Source organism: Microchirus variegatus (assembly GCF_963457635.1).
Source record: "Microchirus variegatus genome assembly, chromosome: 8".
NCBI classification, from domain to species: domain Eukaryota; kingdom Metazoa; phylum Chordata; class Actinopteri; order Pleuronectiformes; family Soleidae; genus Microchirus; species Microchirus variegatus.
Window position 1 is genome coordinate 26,699,044 of NC_139809.1, and position 20,549 is coordinate 26,719,592.

The following is a 20,549-nucleotide window of genomic DNA, read 5'->3' on the forward strand; positions in this document are numbered from 1 at the left end:
ATTCACTGGAACTGGGTGATTTCACAGGGTGATATTTTAGTGCACGATACCCATGACTACAACTCCTGTATCTACTAATATAGCCATATTTCTGTTGGATCTGTTTGATCTTCAAACTGTATCATTGGTTTATTAAATCATTTCAATCCTGAAACTTCAGTGGTGTGTTGATGATCGTAGACTATACATTTAAAATATGAAACAGCTACGTTCCTATTGTGTAATATATTACAGCGTGCAAATCTGTACGCACGGTGTGTATAATTTCTTGGTGATACCTGGAGCATCATACCTGGAACTTTGTATAAATCGAATTAAAAGATTCATAGTATATTATATTTTCATTTTCTAATTACTCAATAAAACCTCCATAAGAGGATATTCATAGAAACAGACCAGTCTTAATATTTTGGTTTAACCTCCAATGTCTGCCAAACATCTACTGGTGGTTGTTGACATTAGGTGGTGATCTCTGAACAGAGTACAGAAAATCATCTGGGCCAGAGGCCTGACACTTACTTTAAACTGGCCCAACAACAATATTTTCTTATAATTAATAATAATATACACTACCGTTCAAACGTTTGGGGGTCACTCAGAAATGTCCTTATTTTTGAAGGAAATGCACTTCTTTTCAATGAATATAACATCAAATGAATCAGAAATACACTCTATACATTGTTAATGTGGTAAACGACTATTCTAGCTGCGGACGTCTGTTTTTTAATGGAATATGTACATAGGTGCATAGAGGCCCATTTCTCTCCAGTGTTCTAATGGTACATTGTGTTTGCTAATCACGTTAGAAGGCAATTGGATGATTAGAAAACCCTTGAAAACCCTTGTGCAATGAGGTTAGCACAGCTGAAAACAGTTTTGCTGGTTCTTTGACGAAAGCAAAGTTTGAAGGGCAAAATTGTTATTTGGAATAAAAATCATTATTTCTAATCTGGTCAATGTATTGACTATATTTTCTATTCATTTCGCAACTGTTTTGATGAATAAAAGTGTGAGTTCTAATGGAAAAACATGTATAGGTGACCCCAAACGTTTGGACGGTAGTGTATATCAAAACAAACACTTTTACTTTGAAATTGTGTGCAATATTGTGCTTGATATTTAACATTTTGCAATATCATGATGCAGTGTGAAGTTATCATTTCAATTTAAAATCACTGAACACTTTTTCCTGAAGTGTTAAATGTTTTTTTTTTTTTTTTTACTTTGACCGGTGCCTCTTGTCCAGCCTAGAAGATCACTGACCCCCGGGTCAATTGAGTTTGGGGCCGCTGTTCTGGGCACATTTAACATTACTAGACAAGACAACTCTGGAAGAACAAATGTTTTCATAATTGTTGGCATTAAGGCAACAAATCATTTCTAATTTGATGAGTCTAATATGATTATTAAATGATGACATGCTGTTTGTGCGCGAGAGTGTGTAGATTAACACCTTTAAGGACCTTTCATCACTCAATTTGAATTGAATGATGAAATGGACGACACAAAGAAGAGATGTGAAACTGCTGCTACCGGTGTACGCGACTTTCACTTTCTCTCCATAGTTTGTTTGATCGAGAAATCCCTTTTCCCCCAAGGCTGGCTCACTGAAACAACCTCCTGACGTCTGCTCATCAGCCTCCTCCTCCTCCTACATGACGCCAACAGAGGGCGTCCTGTGTGCCCTCCTCCTCCTCCTCCTACATGATGTCACAGTCTGTGTGTCTATAAACTGCATTACAAGGCTCAGTGACAGAGCAAATGAGCAGCTGAAGTGTGAGCAGACACACACACAGAGACACACACACACACACCTGCTGAGACATGCAAAGGTAGGGAGAGAAACATCCTTGTTCCCTTCCTCTGATTTATCATCGTGTGTCTTTGCTTTGATTTACTGGGAGTCGTGTTCATGTCAACTCATTTGTTATGACCTGTAATTTAAAGCCTGTTCTGAATGTTGATCCGTTCTGCTCTTCTTGTGTCATGCGTGATGCTGTATAGTATTGTTGTTGAACGTGTGGATTACATGTTGTCACGGTGTGTGTTCATTCTTTCCGTGTGTGTTGACTGGCTTTCAGCTGTGACTTTTACCCATTTCCTCTTTCTCGCTCAACACTGATTTGTCATGTTTTTTTCTTTTTAGCACTCAAAAGCCTCAGTTTGCCAGCTGGCTCATAAAGCAGGTGGAGACAGGCCAGTATACGGGCCTGTGCTATGTGGGCGAGAACCGGTTCCGAGTCCCTTGGAAGCACAACTCCAGAAAGGACTGCAGAGACGAGGACAGCAAAATATTCCGGGTAAGATTTTTTAATGGCCTTTGTTGAACTTTGTTGCTACGGTGATAGAATGTTTCATGGCTACTTTTCTGAAGGTGAAGCATTAAAGTATATTCCATATTCCTCAAGTTCATAGACTTAGATTTAGTTTAGTTAAAAAAAGAAAATACTGTCGGATTCTTGGCACCAGTTAAAGCTTCTACTTCCACTTCCACTTCCACAACACATAAAACCACACATATAATGGTTTGAATGCTCTATTACACAACAGGAAACAGGAAAACCCTCTTAGTAACTTTGTACTGACTTTAAAAATGGAGGCAATTACATGATAAAGACAACTAGTATCTTTGTTTAAGAACTCTGATTACAGTACAGCGTCCTCTTTTTTTCACAGCACAACAGTGTCATTAAATCAGATTCCCAGCTGTGTCTGATCACCACTGGGAGTGGTCGCCAAAACTTTATACTATACTATATAAAAGCAAGGGGGAGTGGAGAAAGCTTAAAGGGATACTTCACCAATTTGAATGTGGCTTTGTATTGCTAGAATAGCAGTAGTATTTTTTAGAAAATGTGCTTCCCTCCCTCTGTTTTTCCCTGACTTATAAAAAAATCTGTTTTCCCTTATCCAAATGTGCCCTACTGTGAGTCAAATGACGCATTTTGCATCACAGTAGGCACATTTTGAAAATGGAAAACAGATTTCTTTACAACTCAGTGAAAAACTGAGGGAGGGAAGCACATTTTCTAAAAAATACTACCGCTATTCTAGCAATACAAAGCCACATTCAAATCGGTGAAGTATCCCTTTAAGTAATCATGGATTTGTGTGTTAAAAATGGTAGTAAAAAAAGTAGATTTTAGACAGACTCCCTGCAGATATTTGTTTCAAGCTGCGGTTGTTCTCAATGTAAAGAATTGTAAATGTCTGGGTCCGTCAAGAAAAAGGTTGGGAATCACTGATTTTAAAACAGTAGAGTTATACTGTTATCTGACATGAAGTTTCACAAAATGTCAAATCCAAATTCCTACTCCCTGCATGACTCACAGGCATGGGCGGTTGCGAGCGGTAAAATCAGCGAGTTCCCCAACGACAAGGCCAGGTGGAAAACCAACTTTCGCTGCGCTCTCAACAACCTGCATGTGCGCTTCAAGATGGTACACGATAACTCCAAGAACTCCGTCGACCCTCACAAAATCTATGAAATCATCAACACCGAGTGTAAGATGAGTTGGCGCGTTCGAATCCCAATCCTTTCATCGCTTGCAGTCTACATGCATTATTAATGTGGCCTGTGCCGTCTTGGTTTGTGCAGACCGACATGGAAGTCTTCCAAAACAAGAGTCGCAAGAGGATCCTCCCATGACTCCAGATATCTACAGCTCTCCCACAGAGTTCTTCCCCTTGGGACAGGAGGTGCAGTATTGCCTATAGCACAGTTTCACTTCTCTCTGTTCATTTCCTCAAGTGTTATTTTTGAAGTTTGCTCTGTGTTGTTTTACGTTATGCTGCATTTAAGTCACGATTGCGTTCCTTTTCTTCCCTCTGAACAGCTAAATCTGGTCAACTATTTCACAGCTTTGGATATTGAAAACCAACCAACAGGTAGAGTGTCACTGCTGCGTCATAACGAGTTATTAATATCATTTTTATTCGTTTATGACATTATATGGGTGATATTAAAGTTTAAATGGAGTTATCTCTGACGTCTTTAGAGGAACAACTGTGGGTGGATAACTACTGCAATCCTAATCTTGCTGTTCTTGGAGACTACCCTGCTGCGGGCGATAACCTCCCACAGGTTATTACGGATCAGCCGTCTTACTGTGAAGGTATATTCCACCAAATAAACTCCTTTATAATGTTCAAATTATAATGTGGAAAAATGTGATTGCTTATGTTGTTGTTCCTGTTTTTTTTTTTTTTTACAGTGAATCCTCAACCAGTCCTCACTTCTTCCGTGCAGCCAAGTATTAATGACCTGGAGATCTCCATCCACTACAGGAAAAAGGAAATGTTTAAGACCACGTTGAACACTGTCCGGCTCCAGCTCCACTACCAGCATGAAGCCCCTGACCTCAATGCCCATCACCTGTGCTTCCCCTCAACTGACGGCCTTCTAGACCACAAACAGGTACATGATCACACCAACTGGACATTGCGTGACCTAATTAATTCCACCACAATCTGGACTTTTGATGTTAAAATTGTGGCTATGTATGTTAATACAGTTACATCCTTGCACCGTGTTATAAACACTGTCCTCATATAATACAAAGCTAATACGGTGAGGATACAGATTTTAACAATCTATCATACAATGTTGGTTAGAGGAACTGCGATGGTTCAAACAGGGCCACCCAGTGCCCCTCTTTGCCAAGGGCTCCCAGAGGAACTAGCAAAAACATTGGAGTGAGGTAGAGAGAGATACTAACAGTAGTTGGAATATGGACCTAGAGGTGTCCTTAGAAAATCGTGCAGGATCACCTGAAGCTTGGTGTAAGTCAGTACAAAGGGCAAAAAAAACTGTAGTCTGCTACTTCTGAAAGAATTTTGATCAGCTTGATTTCAGTGATTGGGACTCAAAACCAATATACAAAGTTTAACAAAGCTTTTTTACTTTTAAATTTTGTTCTAACCACATCGCTCTTTTTGCCAGATCGAGTACACCAACCGCATCCTGAACAGCATCCAGAGAGGTTTACTCCTAGAAGTCCAGGAGACCGGTATCTATGCCTGGAGGCAGGACAGGTGCCACGTGTTCGCCAGCACCAGCGACCCCAGTATCGCTCACCCAGACCCAAGAAAGCTTCCGCAGAACACCATGGTCGAGCTACTCAGTTTTGAGAAGTATGTAAACGGTAGGTGTGAATTTTTCATTTTACGTGCACAAGATTTCCACCAGTGTTATTTGATGCCTGTGTTAATGTTATATTTGATATTTTTGATTCAGACCTGAAAAAGTTTAAGGAGAACAACGGTGGCTCTCCCGACTACACCATCAACATGTGCTTTGGAGAGAAGTTTCCCGACGGAAAAGCCTTGGAGAAGAAACTCATCACCGTCAAGGTAACACTCCTCCTCCTCCTCCTCACACACCATATTTGGGTTCGGCTCCCTTCACGTTTGCAGAGGTAATACATTTAAATAAAATATCTCTCGTCCTCGCCCCTCGTGTAGGTAGTTCCTCTGATCTGTCGATACTTCCACGAGATGGCGCAGATGGAAGGCGCTTCGTCGCTTCACAGCACCAACGTCAGTCTACAGATGTCACACAACAGCCTCTATGACCTCATCGGCTCCGTGTTCGGTCCGCCGACAGTTGATGCTGCATCTTTTCTACATTAGATCTCTTCTTCACTTGCCTCTAACGACGACTACTCTAACTTCCTATGGGACCCGCTTAATGCACCACACGCATCCTGTTTTTTTTTTTTATCCAAAGCTCTGCTGTAAAATAAAGCCGGTCAGGTGACCTGTTGAATGTGCTATAGTAGGTGACGCAGGAATGCAGTGCACATTTTTGGCTGTGGTTAAAAGTATTTTAATGGAATTTTCCAAGGATTTCGGTTATGGTCCAATGAAGGATCTGGGAACACATGATGTAATAGTACTAGTATATTGTATACAAGGCTTTGTTAATGCGCAGTTTGGTCAAAGTTTGGATCTTGACCTGTGTTGCCAGGGGTTTGCGCTCTCTGATTGCTTTCTGTAGTTACAGCGCCTGCTGTTCACATACAATGTGTCCCTGAATTGGCACAAAGAAGCTGTTCTTTTATCACTACAAATTAGAACTCATCTCCTTCATTACTGGGACCGTTACTGTCTTTGGCTTGGGTAATAACTTATATAGGACTACTGTAAATATCAAAATGATGTAGTTTGAGAGATAAACATAGTTAATCAATTGTAACATAGTATTTGTGATTAAGGATATTTATGAGCTATGTTTTTGTATATCATACAGCCACCGACTATAGCACATACATGTCTGTGGTGAATGTCTTTCACTTTTTTTTACTCTGCTGGTCATTTTGTACCAATAAAAACCAACTGGGCTAAATAAATGGTTTAACCTAAAAAAAACTTCCTTGTTTGTCTATTTTTGTCAATGAATAACCCGAGAGTCATACAAATGACGGCGAAGAGGCCATTATCAGAATATTGTAGATCAGTTTAAAATGTTTTTGGTGATTACAGGCAAGAAAACATCTAAATTAATACTATGGGATTCATAGGGCTGTTTATTTTTAAGTTACTTCCTCAGGACCTAAATCATAAAAACAGAAATATGAAAACAGGGGGCAGGATATAAAGTGGTACCTAAATTCAACTTGGACATATTGTTGTGTTCCTACTCGGAAACAAGTGTTTGAAGGAAGTGTGTTTTATCAAGTAAACGCAGAAAAATAAAAAGGGGGGAAAAGGCAAAAGAAAAGGCAGTTTCCTTTCACATGTGTGCAGTCACAGGCTTAAAGCCAAATTAAAGTCCAACCTCCCACCTGCACAAGGCAAACTATTACAAGGAAACAAATACGATTTTTCAAGGACATTCGTTTTTGGGTTGTTTTTTTTTTTGAAAAGGAGGGGGGAGGAATTCTTGCTTAACATAAAAGAGAAAAACTCACTGACAGAGTTAAAGTCATTAAAGCAGCTGCACTGAACAGAACAGAGATGCATTGATCTCACAAACAAAATTATTCCAATACATTTAGCTTAATATTTAACATTTTAATAAGTAACATTGTGGACATGAAAACAGCAGGTTGGACAGAGACAAAAAAAAAAAAAAATTGTTGCAAAATTAAAAGGCGGTTGGAACTTATCGGACACCTGCCCTGTTATAATCCATAATGCAATTACTCCAATGTAAAATCTATATTGCCTACTTTGTAATTGTGGTCTCCATTGATTACAAATTAAATCTCAATCGAGGACATTTAGCAATTCTCATTTATTGTCAGTTATTAATTTGGCACAATAAAAAAAAGGGAAAAAAAAGTCCTGGATTCTCTACATACAAGTATGTTGAAAGAAAACGGATGTTTAAGAAGAGTGATTCCACTGTTCTATTTAAACTATTCAGCCAAAATTCACCTGTGGTGCGCCAACTAAGTATTTAGCACAGCTATTAGAAATGTGGAAGACAGGTAATGTAGGCTTTTTAAATTAAAAAAAAAAAAAAATTATCATGTGATTCAAAACGACAGAAACAGAAGTTGATGTATCAAATCTATATTATTTACAAACAATCTAAAATTGCATAAGTGTTTTCTTATTATTAGAATATGCACACACTGCATACTTTTATGCCACTTACTAACAAAATTAGTTCTTTGTTTACCAACAAAAACTGATAAATACCCCAGGTGTCGCACAAAACAAAAATGCCATAGAAAACTCAAAAATCCACGCTACATTCTTCCACACATGTGACATGCCTGTGGAGGAAGATACCTGGTTTCCCACCTATTGGAAGGCGTTTGGAGATTTGCCTCTTTAAGGCACATTCTCAGTTTGTCTGAGCTGTCCCACTAACCGAAAGAGGGTTCTTGGCAGTGACTGTCCAAACACGAGACGGCGACCGGGGCTTTTCAAATGATTAACGTTTGTCCTCAGAAATTCCATCAAGAAAAAAAGGTCAAGGTTACAGTAAAGTTTCCATCCTGAAGCTGTGAGGAAATCTTGAATCAAGATCTTGAGTTCATAACCATGAGTAGAAGACAGTGAGGCCGGGTCAACACAGGGTGTGTGTGCAGTGCTTCTGTGTCACCGTACATCTTTCAATTGCAAAATGGACAGTGTATATTTGTCAATTACGTCATCAACACACCTTTTAAAGTAAAAGCACTGTAGTGTTGTCGCTCCCTGAATCAGAACTCTTTTTCAACAAGGCTTTCATTGTGAAATATTTGAAAGACCAGCTTAATACTAAAGAGTTCTGACATTTAGTTGAGTGCAAAGGCATATTTTAAAGTACATTATTTAAGGCCAATTTGAAGGCAAACCCTTTGTGAAACAGAATAGGTCCAGAGCAGATACACTCCCTGTGTAAACACCGAAGCCATCACACACTGCACACACATCCAGCATGGCCTCAGCTAAAGACTCTAGCATACGAGTGCGTTTGCTGTGTGTGCAGCTGTTCTTGCCTGCGGGTATTTGCCTCCTCATGGGCTGTCGGACATTACCATGGCCTCAGTTTGGACGTCTGGCTCCTTCTCCGACTCCTCTCCTTTCTTAAATTTCCTAGCATGTTTATATTTGTCCACATATGCTTTAACAAGATTGCCCACCTTCACAGGGTTGATCTCACCGCTCTTGCTGTGACACACCTGATGACGAGGAAAACAGTTAAAAAAAAACAAAAGTAGACTCTTTGACAGAAAGTGTTTTTTTTTTCTTTTTATGGGGTATGAATTTATTACTCAAAACACATGAACGTTTTCAGTTTTATTACTAAATGTTTAACCCACCTTCTGAACAGCTTTGCGTAAAATCTCTTTGTATTCTTCCTTGTTGATGTCTCTCCTCTGATAGAAAGGTTTGATGGCCAGCTTCACCTCCTCTACAGCTCTCTCTTGCATGTGCAACTTTTTCAAATATTGCTGGAAAGTGTAAAAACATTGATTAAGCCTTCAAATAACATGTATTAAAATGTGTTTTATATATATCTATATATATATGTAATGACTGATGTTTGCATTTCCTGTCCAGTGTGAAGCACTTTGTAGCTTGCGATTATGAAAAGAGCCACACATTTCTTCTAATAATATAAGAAATTTGTGTCGTCCTTATAAATCTAACTAAGACTTACAAACCTTAACCATTCAAAGGCATATTCACCTTGTCTTTCATCGACTTATCCCCCTCCTCTGCCTCTCCTTGTTCAGTCACTGACAATCCCTCTTGATGTAGATCATCAGATTTAGATGATGTTACAGGCAGAGCAACCGCACCTTTTTTGGAGGAATGACCAACAGCTCCAGTGATTTCCTGTAAACAGAGATCATATAAAATATTTACAAAGGGTTAGGGAGATTAACAGATAGAAAAAGAGGATAAGGATAATGTTGGCAAGTGGTTGGCAAGTGTTGCAAATGTTATTTTCTATCATTAAACATTTAAGGTATACACTGTACAAAAGCTAAGATTTAAAAAAAAAAATAATAGAAGAAAAAAAAAATTTCATTACAAATTGTTTTACAGTGTTTCAAGTCAGTATTGCTGGTATTATGTGGTCCTAAACCCAAAGTATTTGTGTGAAGTCACTGATGGAATGCAGTTGGCCAGACCAATCAAGGTCAGAATGAGATGATAGATAACCCTGCAAATGGATTAAAGGGTAAAAAGCAGTTCAGATTTCCAGAGAATTGCTTTTAGTTTCGTTTCTGAAAACGGCTGAGAAGCAGTTGCAGTTTCATTTTTGAAACCAAACCACACATTTCCTACTATAAACAAATACTGCCACCCTGTGGTCATCATTCACATTACATTTTGAATAGAATGTGAATTTATGAGAAAAAAAATACTTCATGCACTAAAACAAAAATATCAACTCTGCAGTGACACAAAGCTCTGTCCTACCTGACCAGATGTATGGACCATAGAGGAGGGTCTGCGAGCTCCTTCCTGTCTCCGCTTTAGTTTGTACAGAGCCACTTCTACATAAGAATTCAAAAACATTTTGCTGAGTCAGGTATAAAACATCTGATCTCCTCCTTGCCGACTCAAAAAGATACAACAAAACTAGACAAACTTGGGCAAGATGCATTAAAGCAAGGTGAATAGCGGAGTAAAAGTAATGTGGAGCAACACTTACTGCTTGCAGATTTCTCCGATTGAGGCGACTCCGGCTCCTGTATATTCCAGGTAACCCTCTTCACTTGGGTCTTTGATTTGACTCCAACTGCAGCCAATGCCTGTACACCTTCATTTTTGCTCTCCTCCACTTCCTTCTCTTTTTTGACAAACGTATCTCCTGCCTCTGTGCGCTCAGACTTCACATAGTCCAGGTTGTCGAGCATCACATCAACATTGAAGTCATCGTCGGAGTCTGAGGGTTGCAGAACTTCCTGCTTTACAGGGACCGTCATCCCTGCAGAGCTTGGTTTTTCTTCTGAGGCCATTAACCCAGAGTGAGTTTGAGAGGCTGCATCCTGGAGACACTCTGCTGTAACAGGTGTGGATAATAAAGACGATGAGGTGAGAGAAGGTAAGTGGCTCAATTCTGGGGAACTTGGCTCTGATTTAATTGCAATTTCACACGTCTCAGTCTTGATTTCACACATTTGAGTCTTGATAAGGTCTTCTTTTATGTCTTGCTTATCTATGCTTTTGGTTTCTGGCACAGAAAAAATGTCAATTTCTTCTTTTTTAACTAATTTAGTAATAGGAGAATCTTCAAACATATCAAGAGAAGCTTTATTTTCTTTCTTAATTTCAACTTTCACCTCTCTTGTTAATTCAGCTGTTGTGGGTTTCACATCTGCCTTGAGGTCTTTTCCTTCCTTTTTATCTTTAATGGTGGAACTACAGGAGGGGAACTCGTGTTTATTCCCCTTAGCAATATTTTCCTCTTTGACAGAAATCTGAATGCCTTCCTTCTCTTTTTTCTTGTCCTGTAGCTGTGTTTTGTCTTTTGAGGATGAAACTCGAGAGGTTTTCTGTGAACTCTTGGACTCTTCTTTCCTTCTCTCTCTTGAGCTCGATCTAGACCTGTATCTACTCTTGTCTTTTGCTTGTGACCCGACTTTGTCTCTGTGAGAGAGAGACGGTTTTTGCAGCTGTGCGAGATCTTTCCTCCTTTCCTTCGATCTGGATCGTGATTTTGAACAAGACCGACCACGTTTACTGTCCTTCGATCTAGATGTAGACCTAGACCTGGAACGTGACTTGGACCGAGACTGCCCACGTCTCGTGTCCTTTGACATGCATCCTTTCTTGTGGTCTGTCTCTCTGCCATCACATCTCTCCTTGCTCCTTTGTGTATTCTTCTCCAGCCTTGAATGCTCTCTACTACTCGAACGGGAACCAGACCTAAAAAACAGCAATTACAGATAAAACCCTTGAACAAACGTGTAAAAGTAAAACACATTACACAGTTGAACAAAATATTGGGAAAACACTGGTCAATAAAAGACTGTGTTGAATATTTACCTGGATTGCTTCCTGTCTTTGGAGTGGGACCGGGACCGACGTCTCTTTTTGTGACTCCGACCGGGGGAGCTGGACAGAGAGCTTTGTGAGGTTGAGCGTGCTCTCCTCTCCCTGGATCTTGACCTCCTAGAACTCCTTTCCTTGTCCTTTTGTTTTTTACTGCTATCCTGGTCAGAGGTATGATGATCTCCTCTCCTGCCTCTCCCCATCTCTGAGTTGCTCGAGTGTTGCTCCTTTGAAGATTTGGAGGTTTTCTTTTTCTGGCCCAAATCTCTTGATGGGGACTTGGAAGAGGAAGTGGAAGCTGGTTTAGACTCTGTAATTTGTTTCTTCTTACAGGGAACAGAGCTGGATGCTGATGAATCATTCTTGCAGGTAGAGGACGACATGTGTGTTTCCTTACTCTGTACGCGCTCCTCTGCTTGAGTGTCTTTCTCAGTCTTTATGAGAGCCAGGCTGTGACGAGCAGGCTGTGTGGCACCTGGTGTCCCTGAATTTGAAGACATATTTACACTGTGACCACATCTTTCTGCTTCCCTTGTATCATCTAGTCCTGGTTCTTTTTTAATTATCATGCCAAGTGGTGGTAGTTTCTCAACTTTACTTCTACCTACTTCTGTTGATTCTTGTTCAACCTTAACATACTCCTCTGAACATCTGACCTCCTGTGATATGGTTTCCAAAGACTTAGCCCTTCTTGGCTGTTCCTGTGATACCTCCATCTCCTGCATTTCCATTTTCACATGAATCAAGTCCTGCTTGTTTTGGGCTAAATCCTGCTGGTTTCCTAAACTAGGAACCTCGCGCTTGACTGGATGGAAGCATTTATCTTGGCTTGAGCGCTCGGTTTCGTCATCTGAGCTGCTTGAATCTGACACAGTGGGATCAAAGGGGTCATAGATATTATTACTGTCTTGTTCCTTTTTAATTGGTGTCCGTGATGCCAGTAGCTTCTGCTTGTCCCTGTGCAATTGTCTCTTTTTAGCTTCATCTTGCCTTCTTTTCCATACATCCTGCACGTTTTGTCCACTCACAGAAGAGGATGATGCTACGTTTAACCGCCTCGACTGCCAAGAGTTCCCACTGGAGTTAATGCGGAAGCTCACTGATGATGATGATGATGAGGAAGATGAAGAACAGTGGGGCTGGCCAGCAGGTGAGTCAGTAGAGGAGGAGGAGGAGGAGGCAAAGGAGTTGGAGAAGGCTGGAGATGTGCTTGCTCCGCCAGATCTATGTCTTGGGGTTTGACCATCAACTCTGCCTTTTTGCTGGTCTACAATTTGCTGCCGACCCTTATCTCCAGCAAGGCTGTTCATGCCCATGTTAGGCATGCCATAAGCATTATTTCTACGTGTAGAATCACTGCTGTTTCCCTGACTACCTCGTATTCTACTGCTGTCATCTTGACTAGTGCCATCATTTGTGACACTGCTACTCTCCCTTCTTATTTTTGGTATCCTTGGCAGTACTGATACATCTACCCACATTGGTTTTGTAGGTGCTTTTTTAGGTTGGGTCTGGTATGGAGATGTTCCTTTGCTCTTTGAGTGTGGTACATTGTGGGTGGAGGAGGAGAACAACATATCTCTGGGTGCTCCCACTGGATTGGTTTCATGATGACCAGGAGAGATGGGGGATCCGACTGGACGTGAAGGCTGCAATCTTGGATGACCTCTGGGTGGCAAATCAGTATATGGAGGTGGTTTGGTGTGGATTACTGAGGAGGATGTAAATGGAGGTGAACAAGCAGTAGTCTGGGACAAAGGTATGTTAATGGTGCTATGGGAGGATCCTGGTAGGTCTCTGTTGTAGTGAAGAGACAGAGAACTGTCTCCTTCAGCTGGCGACATCTCTGGGTCAACCTGGCCGTCAGCACCTCCGTCACTTGGCTGTACTGTGGATAACGTCACTGCCAACACAAAAGATGAAACAGAAAGCTCAGTCAGCTAAAGATTAACTCAGTGCTAATGTGGAGTAAAATGTTGAAACCTTTAAGTTCAATTAAGAGTTTAACTGAAGTTAATTTTAAATGTACTTGCCTTTTCAATAAAATAACTGCGGTTGAAGTTTCTCTGAAGTTGTTTGATTATGCAACCGATAAACTTTGAAATACCTCTAATTTGACTGCATCAATTATTTACAGTAGTACTAAACAAGTAAACACCTCAAATAATCACACAATACAACTTCTTTAAATCTTACTTCTTCTTCTGAGGAGTCACACTTACGTTGCTTTGCAGTTTTAAGAGAACCATCCCGATTAATGATGACATCAGAGCTGTCCTTCAAGAGCATGCTCTGCCCTGATAGGATACTGCCAAGCAGGTCAGGCACAGGAGCTGCCTCCACAACACCACCACCACCTGATTGGGGCACATCCATACCTCCCCTGGTATGGCATAGCAAACCTTTAATTAAATTTGCAAAGTATTTATCACGCTAGATACCATTGTGACCACAAACACTAAGAATAAGACATCTAAAATTCTATTTCAGTTTCTGGTAATTATTTGAATTAAATTAATTAATGGCATAAATTTGTCTTTGTTCATACAGAGCTATGATGGATGAAATCCAGGTAGCTGCAGTTTCACAGTCCTGGTGCTGTGGGACATGTGTTAAGGTTATGAGTGACAACTGTGCTTTTCTTAGAGTGATATTTTGAAAATGCTCAACACGGTACATCATAACAAAGAGGTGATGTTACCTGGAAAGGCTTGCAGCAACTGGTCGAGCTACAGGCTGGTGAGAGCGAAGCGCAGAACGCGAGATCCCTCGTCTCTTGGCCTCCAACAGTGACGGAACATGGACCCGACGCTCGTTCTCCTCACTGGTCAAACGATTACAATAGTACAGTCAGTATAGTGCAGTATTTGTAACTGTGAATCTGCAGTGAGGTCGCAATGTCCTCCAATTTTAACAATCTCATCATTCAGCTCCTTCAGGACATTGTATCATTAGAATTTTTTTCATGACTTGAAATGACTGTAAAATTATATTTTAATTTTGGCCCTTAAATAGGGGCAAGTCCTTTTACCGTTCAACAAATGGGTCCAGGTCAGATGGATCTCCATAGATGGAGAGGGATGCAGCTCCTATGTCGGCACGCATATTGCTGAGCGTGTTTTCCGAGGGCCGGTATACTGTAGGAAGCGAAGAGCCCTTCTTGTCTTTTACAATTCCAAGATTACTAGCGATTCGGCCTCGAGGACCAGCTGTCTTTTTTTTGACCATCTAGTGGTAAAAACAAAGACAATTAATTTGTGTAATTTAAGTAACTTAATGACACAAATTAATGACGAACATTTAAATCTCACTTGTTGTCAACACTCACCAGCTTTCTTCTGGATTTAGTCCTTCTTACTTTTCTTCTCCTCCTCCTCTTGACTCCGGTAGTTGCCGATTTTCCAGTTTTACCCTTAGCAGAGGATGTCTTCTTGCTTTGGAGTCTTCTGCGCTTTACTGTTGAGTCGATCATAAAAGTAACAAACACATTACTACTTAAGTTATCTCCTTTATCTATCCTTATTTTGGATCGTGTTTATGACAACCCTCTTCTCAGTCTCGTGCATTTGTATGTGTGCTTGCTCACCAGTCCTGCGCACACGCCTCGATTGGACACGAGGTGTTAAGTCCCGTACATACACTGCTGTATTGAGCCCAGCCACCACAGCATTAATAGTTTCATCTAGCCATGTGGACTGGATCAGATATGTGGGGGCCAACTGGTAAGAAAAGAAAAACACTCATCAGTGCAATTAATTGCTTTCAGAAACCACTGCTGGCTCAACTCAAACACATGCACTGCTCCTTTAATACAAGCATGTCAATCACCAAATAAAATTACTAGAAACCAATTTTAAATCATTATCCTTTGTCATTTGTAGTAAAAATTACATTACAATGAGTACATATAATTAGTTAGTATAATCGGCACACAAACAAACTGTGCAAAATCAAAACACTTCAGCTTCAACCAAACTTTTGAGAGTATGTTGTGGTGGTGGGTTAGAAAATAAGCCAAGACGGAAGCATCACGCCTCATGCCAAACCTGTGATGAGCGTGCCTGTGTGATGCGATGTCTGTTGACATTAGCTCGAACCCTCTCACTCTGCTGAGTTCGAGCAATAGCTCTGGTGGGACCTGGGGTATGGCTCTGGTGGTGGTGACGGCGACTGGTGGCAGCCCTGGCAGTAGAGGGCAAACTTTCTGCATCGCTGACTTCCTCTGCCCCTGAAAAATTTACACAACTTGATTTTAATATACTTATGAGTTAGCATCTAGTAAAATTACTGCAAAGAAATTGAACTTATAATGGAAGGATTTGACCTTACACCTTCTCTCTGTTTGAAATAGGGTAAATAACTTAAAAGTTTTACTTGAGTGACGATTGCTGGCTTCACACTCAGGGCAGAACCACTCTTCCACAGGAACAGCGTCAAGAGGTGGTGTGAGACACTCCATGTGATACCTATGAAACAAAAAGGCTTAAACAAATGTCTTGACTACAAGTTTTCTGTCAAAGGTTTCCAAAAATTGGGCAAAAACTGTATTTCAATAAAAAGAAATACTGATACACTAAAACACTATTCATCTCACCCAGCATCACAGCCATCACAGAGCAACAGGCGGTCCTCACGGTCACTGCCGCCACATACTTCACAGTTGGTCTGCTCTAGGTCCAGATCTACCGTTTCTTCTTGACCTTCTTTCACCGGCTTTTGGACTGTGATCTTTAGCGTGGAAGTGAGTGATAACCAAATCATTATTCCACACAATAGTCATATTAAAGTACATTCACGTAAGATTGACCACTCACCATTTTCATCACTTTGCCTCCATAACATTTCCTGAGGTATATGCTATTAAAAGCAATACGATCTACAGGACAAGAGTTAGCATTCTAAATAGAGGAGAGCAAAAACACAACAATCAGATCATTCAGCTTCCTCTACCACAGATGATTTTAAATAAAGTGCTAACACTAATAACCAAAAAAAAATATGAAGCACTCCTAACCGGGCTTTCCGCTTGGGATTGCAACATCTAGTGAGACCCACCTTGGCCCATTCAAGGATGCAGTCAAGACAGAAGTAGTGCTCACAGGTCTCTGGTGTTGCCACAGGCTGGCTACTGAATGAGTTCAGACAGATGGGACACTTTTCTGCGTCCTCATCTGAGCTCAACCCTGCAAAATCAGCAGAGGTACCCCCTACAGCACCATCCTCAGGCTTAGCATCGTCATCCTCTTCATCATCTGAGAAAAGAGAGTTGAAAACTCTTTCAATTTACACCGCAGTCTAAATGTTTAAACAACATTATAATACTATAGCATTACAAAAAATGTTGGACAACTAATCAAGTTAAATCAAAGAAACAGGAACAAAAACTCCAGTGTTACAGAGAAAGATGCAGAGTTGGTTCTGCAGCAGCGCCAAGTAAATTGATTGGCACAGCTGTAGCAAGGTGTCTAATTAGGCCCTGGCCACATTATTAAAGGGATACTTCACCGATTTGCATGTGGCTTTGTATTGCTAGAATAGCAGTAGTATTTTTATTTATTTTTTTAATATGTGCTTCCCTCCCTCAGTTTTTCACTGAGTTGTAAAAAAAATCTGTTTCCCCTTTTCCAAATTTGCCCTACTGTGCGTCAAATGATGCGAAACACGTCATTTGACTCACTGCAAAGCATTTGGCCTCTTATGATGTTTCGTATTGTATACATTATGCATACAAGCTTTCTAGGATCCTTTTCTAGGCATCCATTCATTTGTCTTTTGATATGTGCATGGATTTGTCCTGCATTCATTTCAATGTGCAGATATGTGGGGCGTCGGCTGAGATAGGCACAGCACCCCCCGCAACCCTCTGGTGGGGGATAAAGCGGTAGATAATGGATGGATGGATGGATATGTGGGGTATTGTATAATATACAGACCTTTGAATGTGCATTTATTGTTATGTTCTATAATATGCTTTGAATTTGTGCTTTCTGTCTCTTAGAGGTCAGTTTTAAAGGAGCCGCTTTCTTGCTTTGATTTATCCTTATTCAATAAAGCAACATCATGTTACTCTTTGAAGTGTTTTTATATTTCTATGGTGTGTATAAATATAACATTTCTGTGAAATTATTGTAATCAATGATCACAAATGTCTGCCTGTGTCATTTAGACTATGTGCATATGTTATGAAGGAAAGGAGGCAGAATTTGTTTGCGTCAGGTGCGGGTGGCTCTGAAGATTAAAGAGCTGAAAATTGAAGAATATAATGTAGGATAAAATGGAGAAACAAGGTAGATCCCCATTAATCAAAAATTATTTCATAAAAAAAATTATACACATGTTTAGCATAAAAACATCTTTCACAGTCACTCCTACCATCTTCCTCTTCGCTGCCTTCTTCCTCCTCCTCCTCCGCTTCCTCATTGTCCTCTCCATCTAGTTGATCTTCATCAGATTCTCCCTCCTCAGACTCCTCTTCAGCATCATCATCTGAGTCTAAGGGGCACAATAACATTAAAACTGCATATTCCTATTGAAGCACGTGCAGTTCAGCCAAATAATTTGTCTTAGTCATGAGCAACTCAGTTTCACACACAACAAACATGTTGCACATGGTACCTGAGATGAGCCACTGAGCAGCTCTTTTCCCCTTGCTGCGGTTGATTGGCTCATCTTGGTTGTCATCTTCATCCATGGCTGATCATCTGCAGTACCGAAGAACCTCTGACAGTTACTCAAAAAGAATTCCTAGAAAGAAGCAGAGAATAGCAGTGTTCAAACGTCTGGATCATTGTTGGGTGCAAACTGACTTCGGTTAACGGTCTAAATTTTGTTAAGAGTTAAGTGAAATATTAATTATGGAAGCTACTCTATCTAAAAGACAAAAGATGAAGGACGAGCTAATGATTTACCAAGAGTGAACTCTTGACCTGTAATATGTGATAGAACTGCAGCGAACAGACACGATACTGTAGATAGATTAGATGTTCCTCATATGTGGTACAGCGTGTAGGTCGTTACCAAACTAAAAGGCAGTGGTATTAAGGGTCACTTGTTTTTGTTTGCAGACAAACAGCAAAATGTTACCTAACACCAGCTAGTTAACCTGCAGAATATGCTAAAGCTACATTGTAAACAACAGGAAAAAAGAGCTCTTGACAGTGGTTTCATTGTGCATTCTTTGAAAAGTGCACACAGCTTAAATGTGCATGCGTATATTTTAGATATACAGACCGATTACGACGTGGAACGAATCTGAAACGCCGATCTCGCAGAGCAAAAGACGCTAGCTGGTGACATTAGCATCAATGTAGCACGTTAGCTAGCTTCGGCTTCGGAATGGCTAATTATAGCGAACGTCAACAACATGCTCGTTTCGTGCTTTGTCGCCAACTCGTGGAGTTACACGAACTTTAAAGTACACACACAACTACAATGTATTTTCCAAGTATTTACTGTTCATTTCAACCCTACCCTGTCGTGCAGTGGTAGGTGTGTTTGAAGTGATTCGAAGACTCCACGGTTGTTGAGTGACACCACCGGCTGGCTACAGACGGAAATGGCCGAATACACACGCGAATGTGACTCTTAAAGAGACAGTACCAGTTTCCGAGAGAGAAACAGCTGAGCTGTTGTGATATTTTCATTAGATTTTCCCAGGTTGTATACGTTTTGAAATATTCTCTTTTTGCAATTGTTTACTCACAGTAAATTAATGAAGATAGCAGATAGACGACAGGACTACACACACAGGCCTTTCTTTGTGTTTAAATTGTATTATAATGTTGTTTAGGACACCCTTGACCCTTCACTTCTCAATAAATAATTTGTACAAAAACGGACCTAAGACTGTTCAAATCCTAGGAGATAACAAGTTTCAGCTTACCTTGGTTGATTATCCTGACACAGTCAAACGCAAATATTTTTATTTTTCACATTCTGAGGTTTGATAGTGATGTTTGTGTTCCTTAATAAAACGAGTTAATTTTAACGATTCAAGTTGTCCAGGTTAGTTTAAATTGTTTATATTTGACATACACCGTTCTCAATCGAATCTTGTGCAAACATTTCAAATTATTATTTCCTAGGAGCTGCCAAGTGTCAGAAAATTCAGAATCACTGTCGCCCCCTCGTGGCAGCTTCAACTGCCTGGTGCATGATACGCCGTGTTCCTGTTCAGTAACCTTTTGTTTTATGTCTGTGTATCCTCGCTGAACAAAAAAAAACAAAAAAAAAAACAAGGATTTATAGTAGAATAAGCTGTTAAAGCCGAGAAATAGCTAAACTGTAAATTCTTTTCAGTATGATGACATCCCGGAAACAACGAGAGAACATTGTGTTCCAAGAAATGTAAATAAAAAATATTATTATTTATATATGTTCCTATGAACAGAGCAACAATATTAGTTGACAATGTATTAAAGATGTTATGCTGTGAAACAAAGCACGTGGCGTTTGTTTCATTTGTTTGATCAAATTCAAAGGAATTCAACATGAGACGTCAAAAGTACCTTAAAAGTCACGTGTGTTTTGGATTAATAAACAGTACAACAACTTTAAGGTTCAAATTATGACCGTAATTTATTATAAAAAAAAAATTTTTTTTAAACAACAACAAAACAATGAGATTTTAAATTTGGAAATAACTTTCAAAATCAAAGAAAAATGGGAATTATTTTCATTATTCTGTTTTATTCACATCATCCTCATCGTCATCATGGACATCGACCTCCTCCACCTCCCGGCCTACATCATCAGATCAGACTGTCATGCTGCATCCTTGGTACGTGCACAGCCTCACTCTGCTCATGGCAACACTGTACACAAACGAGCCGAGTTCAACTGCTTCACTCTGTAGGGGGAGCAGCGTCCTGTCACAACGGCGCTCTACAGCGCTGTTCCCACCTCGACAGACGGCTGTCTTATCACACTGCGTCTATTTTACGGCTAAAGTAACTCGTGCCGCACTAATACTCGCAATAAAACAGCCTTGTCACGGTGGGAAAACTGTGACAAGAGAATGGTTCATTCCTAATGTACGACGTGCAAAACCGAACGCACCGCACCCCAACTACAACTCCATCAAGCAGCTGAACGTGCTGACC

At 40.3% G+C, this 20,549-nt stretch overlaps 2 protein-coding genes across 2 annotated transcripts; one reads left to right on the forward strand and one right to left on the reverse strand.

The window, feature by feature from the left end:
• The first annotated feature begins 1,753 nt into the window (after positions 1-1,753).
• On the forward strand, positions 1,754-5,779 carry irf7 (interferon regulatory factor 7). The gene is made up of 10 exons (XM_083893402.1): positions 1,754-1,832; positions 2,147-2,300; positions 3,333-3,504; positions 3,599-3,699; positions 3,837-3,888; positions 3,999-4,115; positions 4,215-4,417; positions 4,943-5,144; positions 5,237-5,352; positions 5,464-5,779. Exons 1-10 carry the CDS (start codon positions 1,825-1,827, stop codon positions 5,629-5,631), a joined length of 1,293 nt encoding a protein of 430 aa, XP_083749528.1. The 5' UTR covers positions 1,754-1,824; the 3' UTR covers positions 5,632-5,779.
• A 1,329-nt stretch (positions 5,780-7,108) lies between these two features.
• Positions 7,109-18,977, reverse strand: phrf1 (PHD and ring finger domains 1). Its single transcript, XM_083893213.1, has 19 exons — positions 18,919-18,977; positions 18,064-18,192; positions 17,821-17,940; positions 16,504-16,700; positions 16,263-16,346; positions 16,043-16,176; positions 15,823-15,914; positions 15,495-15,676; positions 15,035-15,167; positions 14,777-14,904; positions 14,480-14,676; positions 14,150-14,272; positions 13,671-13,831; positions 11,443-13,351; positions 10,106-11,322; positions 9,871-9,947; positions 9,130-9,279; positions 8,760-8,891; positions 7,109-8,618 (listed from the first exon to the last, which is right to left on the reverse strand). The coding sequence occupies exons 2-19, from the start codon at positions 18,137-18,139 to the stop codon at positions 8,454-8,456; spliced, it is 5,277 nt and encodes a 1,758-aa protein (XP_083749339.1). The 5' UTR covers positions 18,140-18,192; positions 18,919-18,977; the 3' UTR covers positions 7,109-8,453.
• Positions 18,978-20,549: the final 1,572 nt, after the last annotated feature.

Excerpts from the sequence above, each read along its gene's own strand:
- irf7 (XM_083893402.1), top strand. Across the intron at positions 3,505-3,598 it reads TGAAATCATCAACACCGAGT|ACCGACATGGAAGTCTTCCA; the intron begins GTAAGATGAGTT and ends TGGTTTGTGCAG. Across the intron at positions 3,889-3,998 it reads TATTGAAAACCAACCAACAG|AGGAACAACTGTGGGTGGAT; the intron begins GTAGAGTGTCAC and ends TGACGTCTTTAG.
- phrf1 (XM_083893213.1), bottom strand. The coding sequence starts at position 18,139 with ATGGATGAAGATGACAACCAAGATGAGCCAATCAACCGCAGCAAGGGG. Across the intron at positions 15,677-15,822 it reads AGCCAGCAATCGTCACTCAA|GGGCAGAGGAAGTCAGCGAT; the intron begins GTAAAACTTTTA and ends TAAATTTTTCAG. Across the intron at positions 13,832-14,149 it reads GTTGCTGCAAGCCTTTCCAG|GGGAGGTATGGATGTGCCCC; the intron begins GTAACATCACCT and ends ATGCCATACCAG.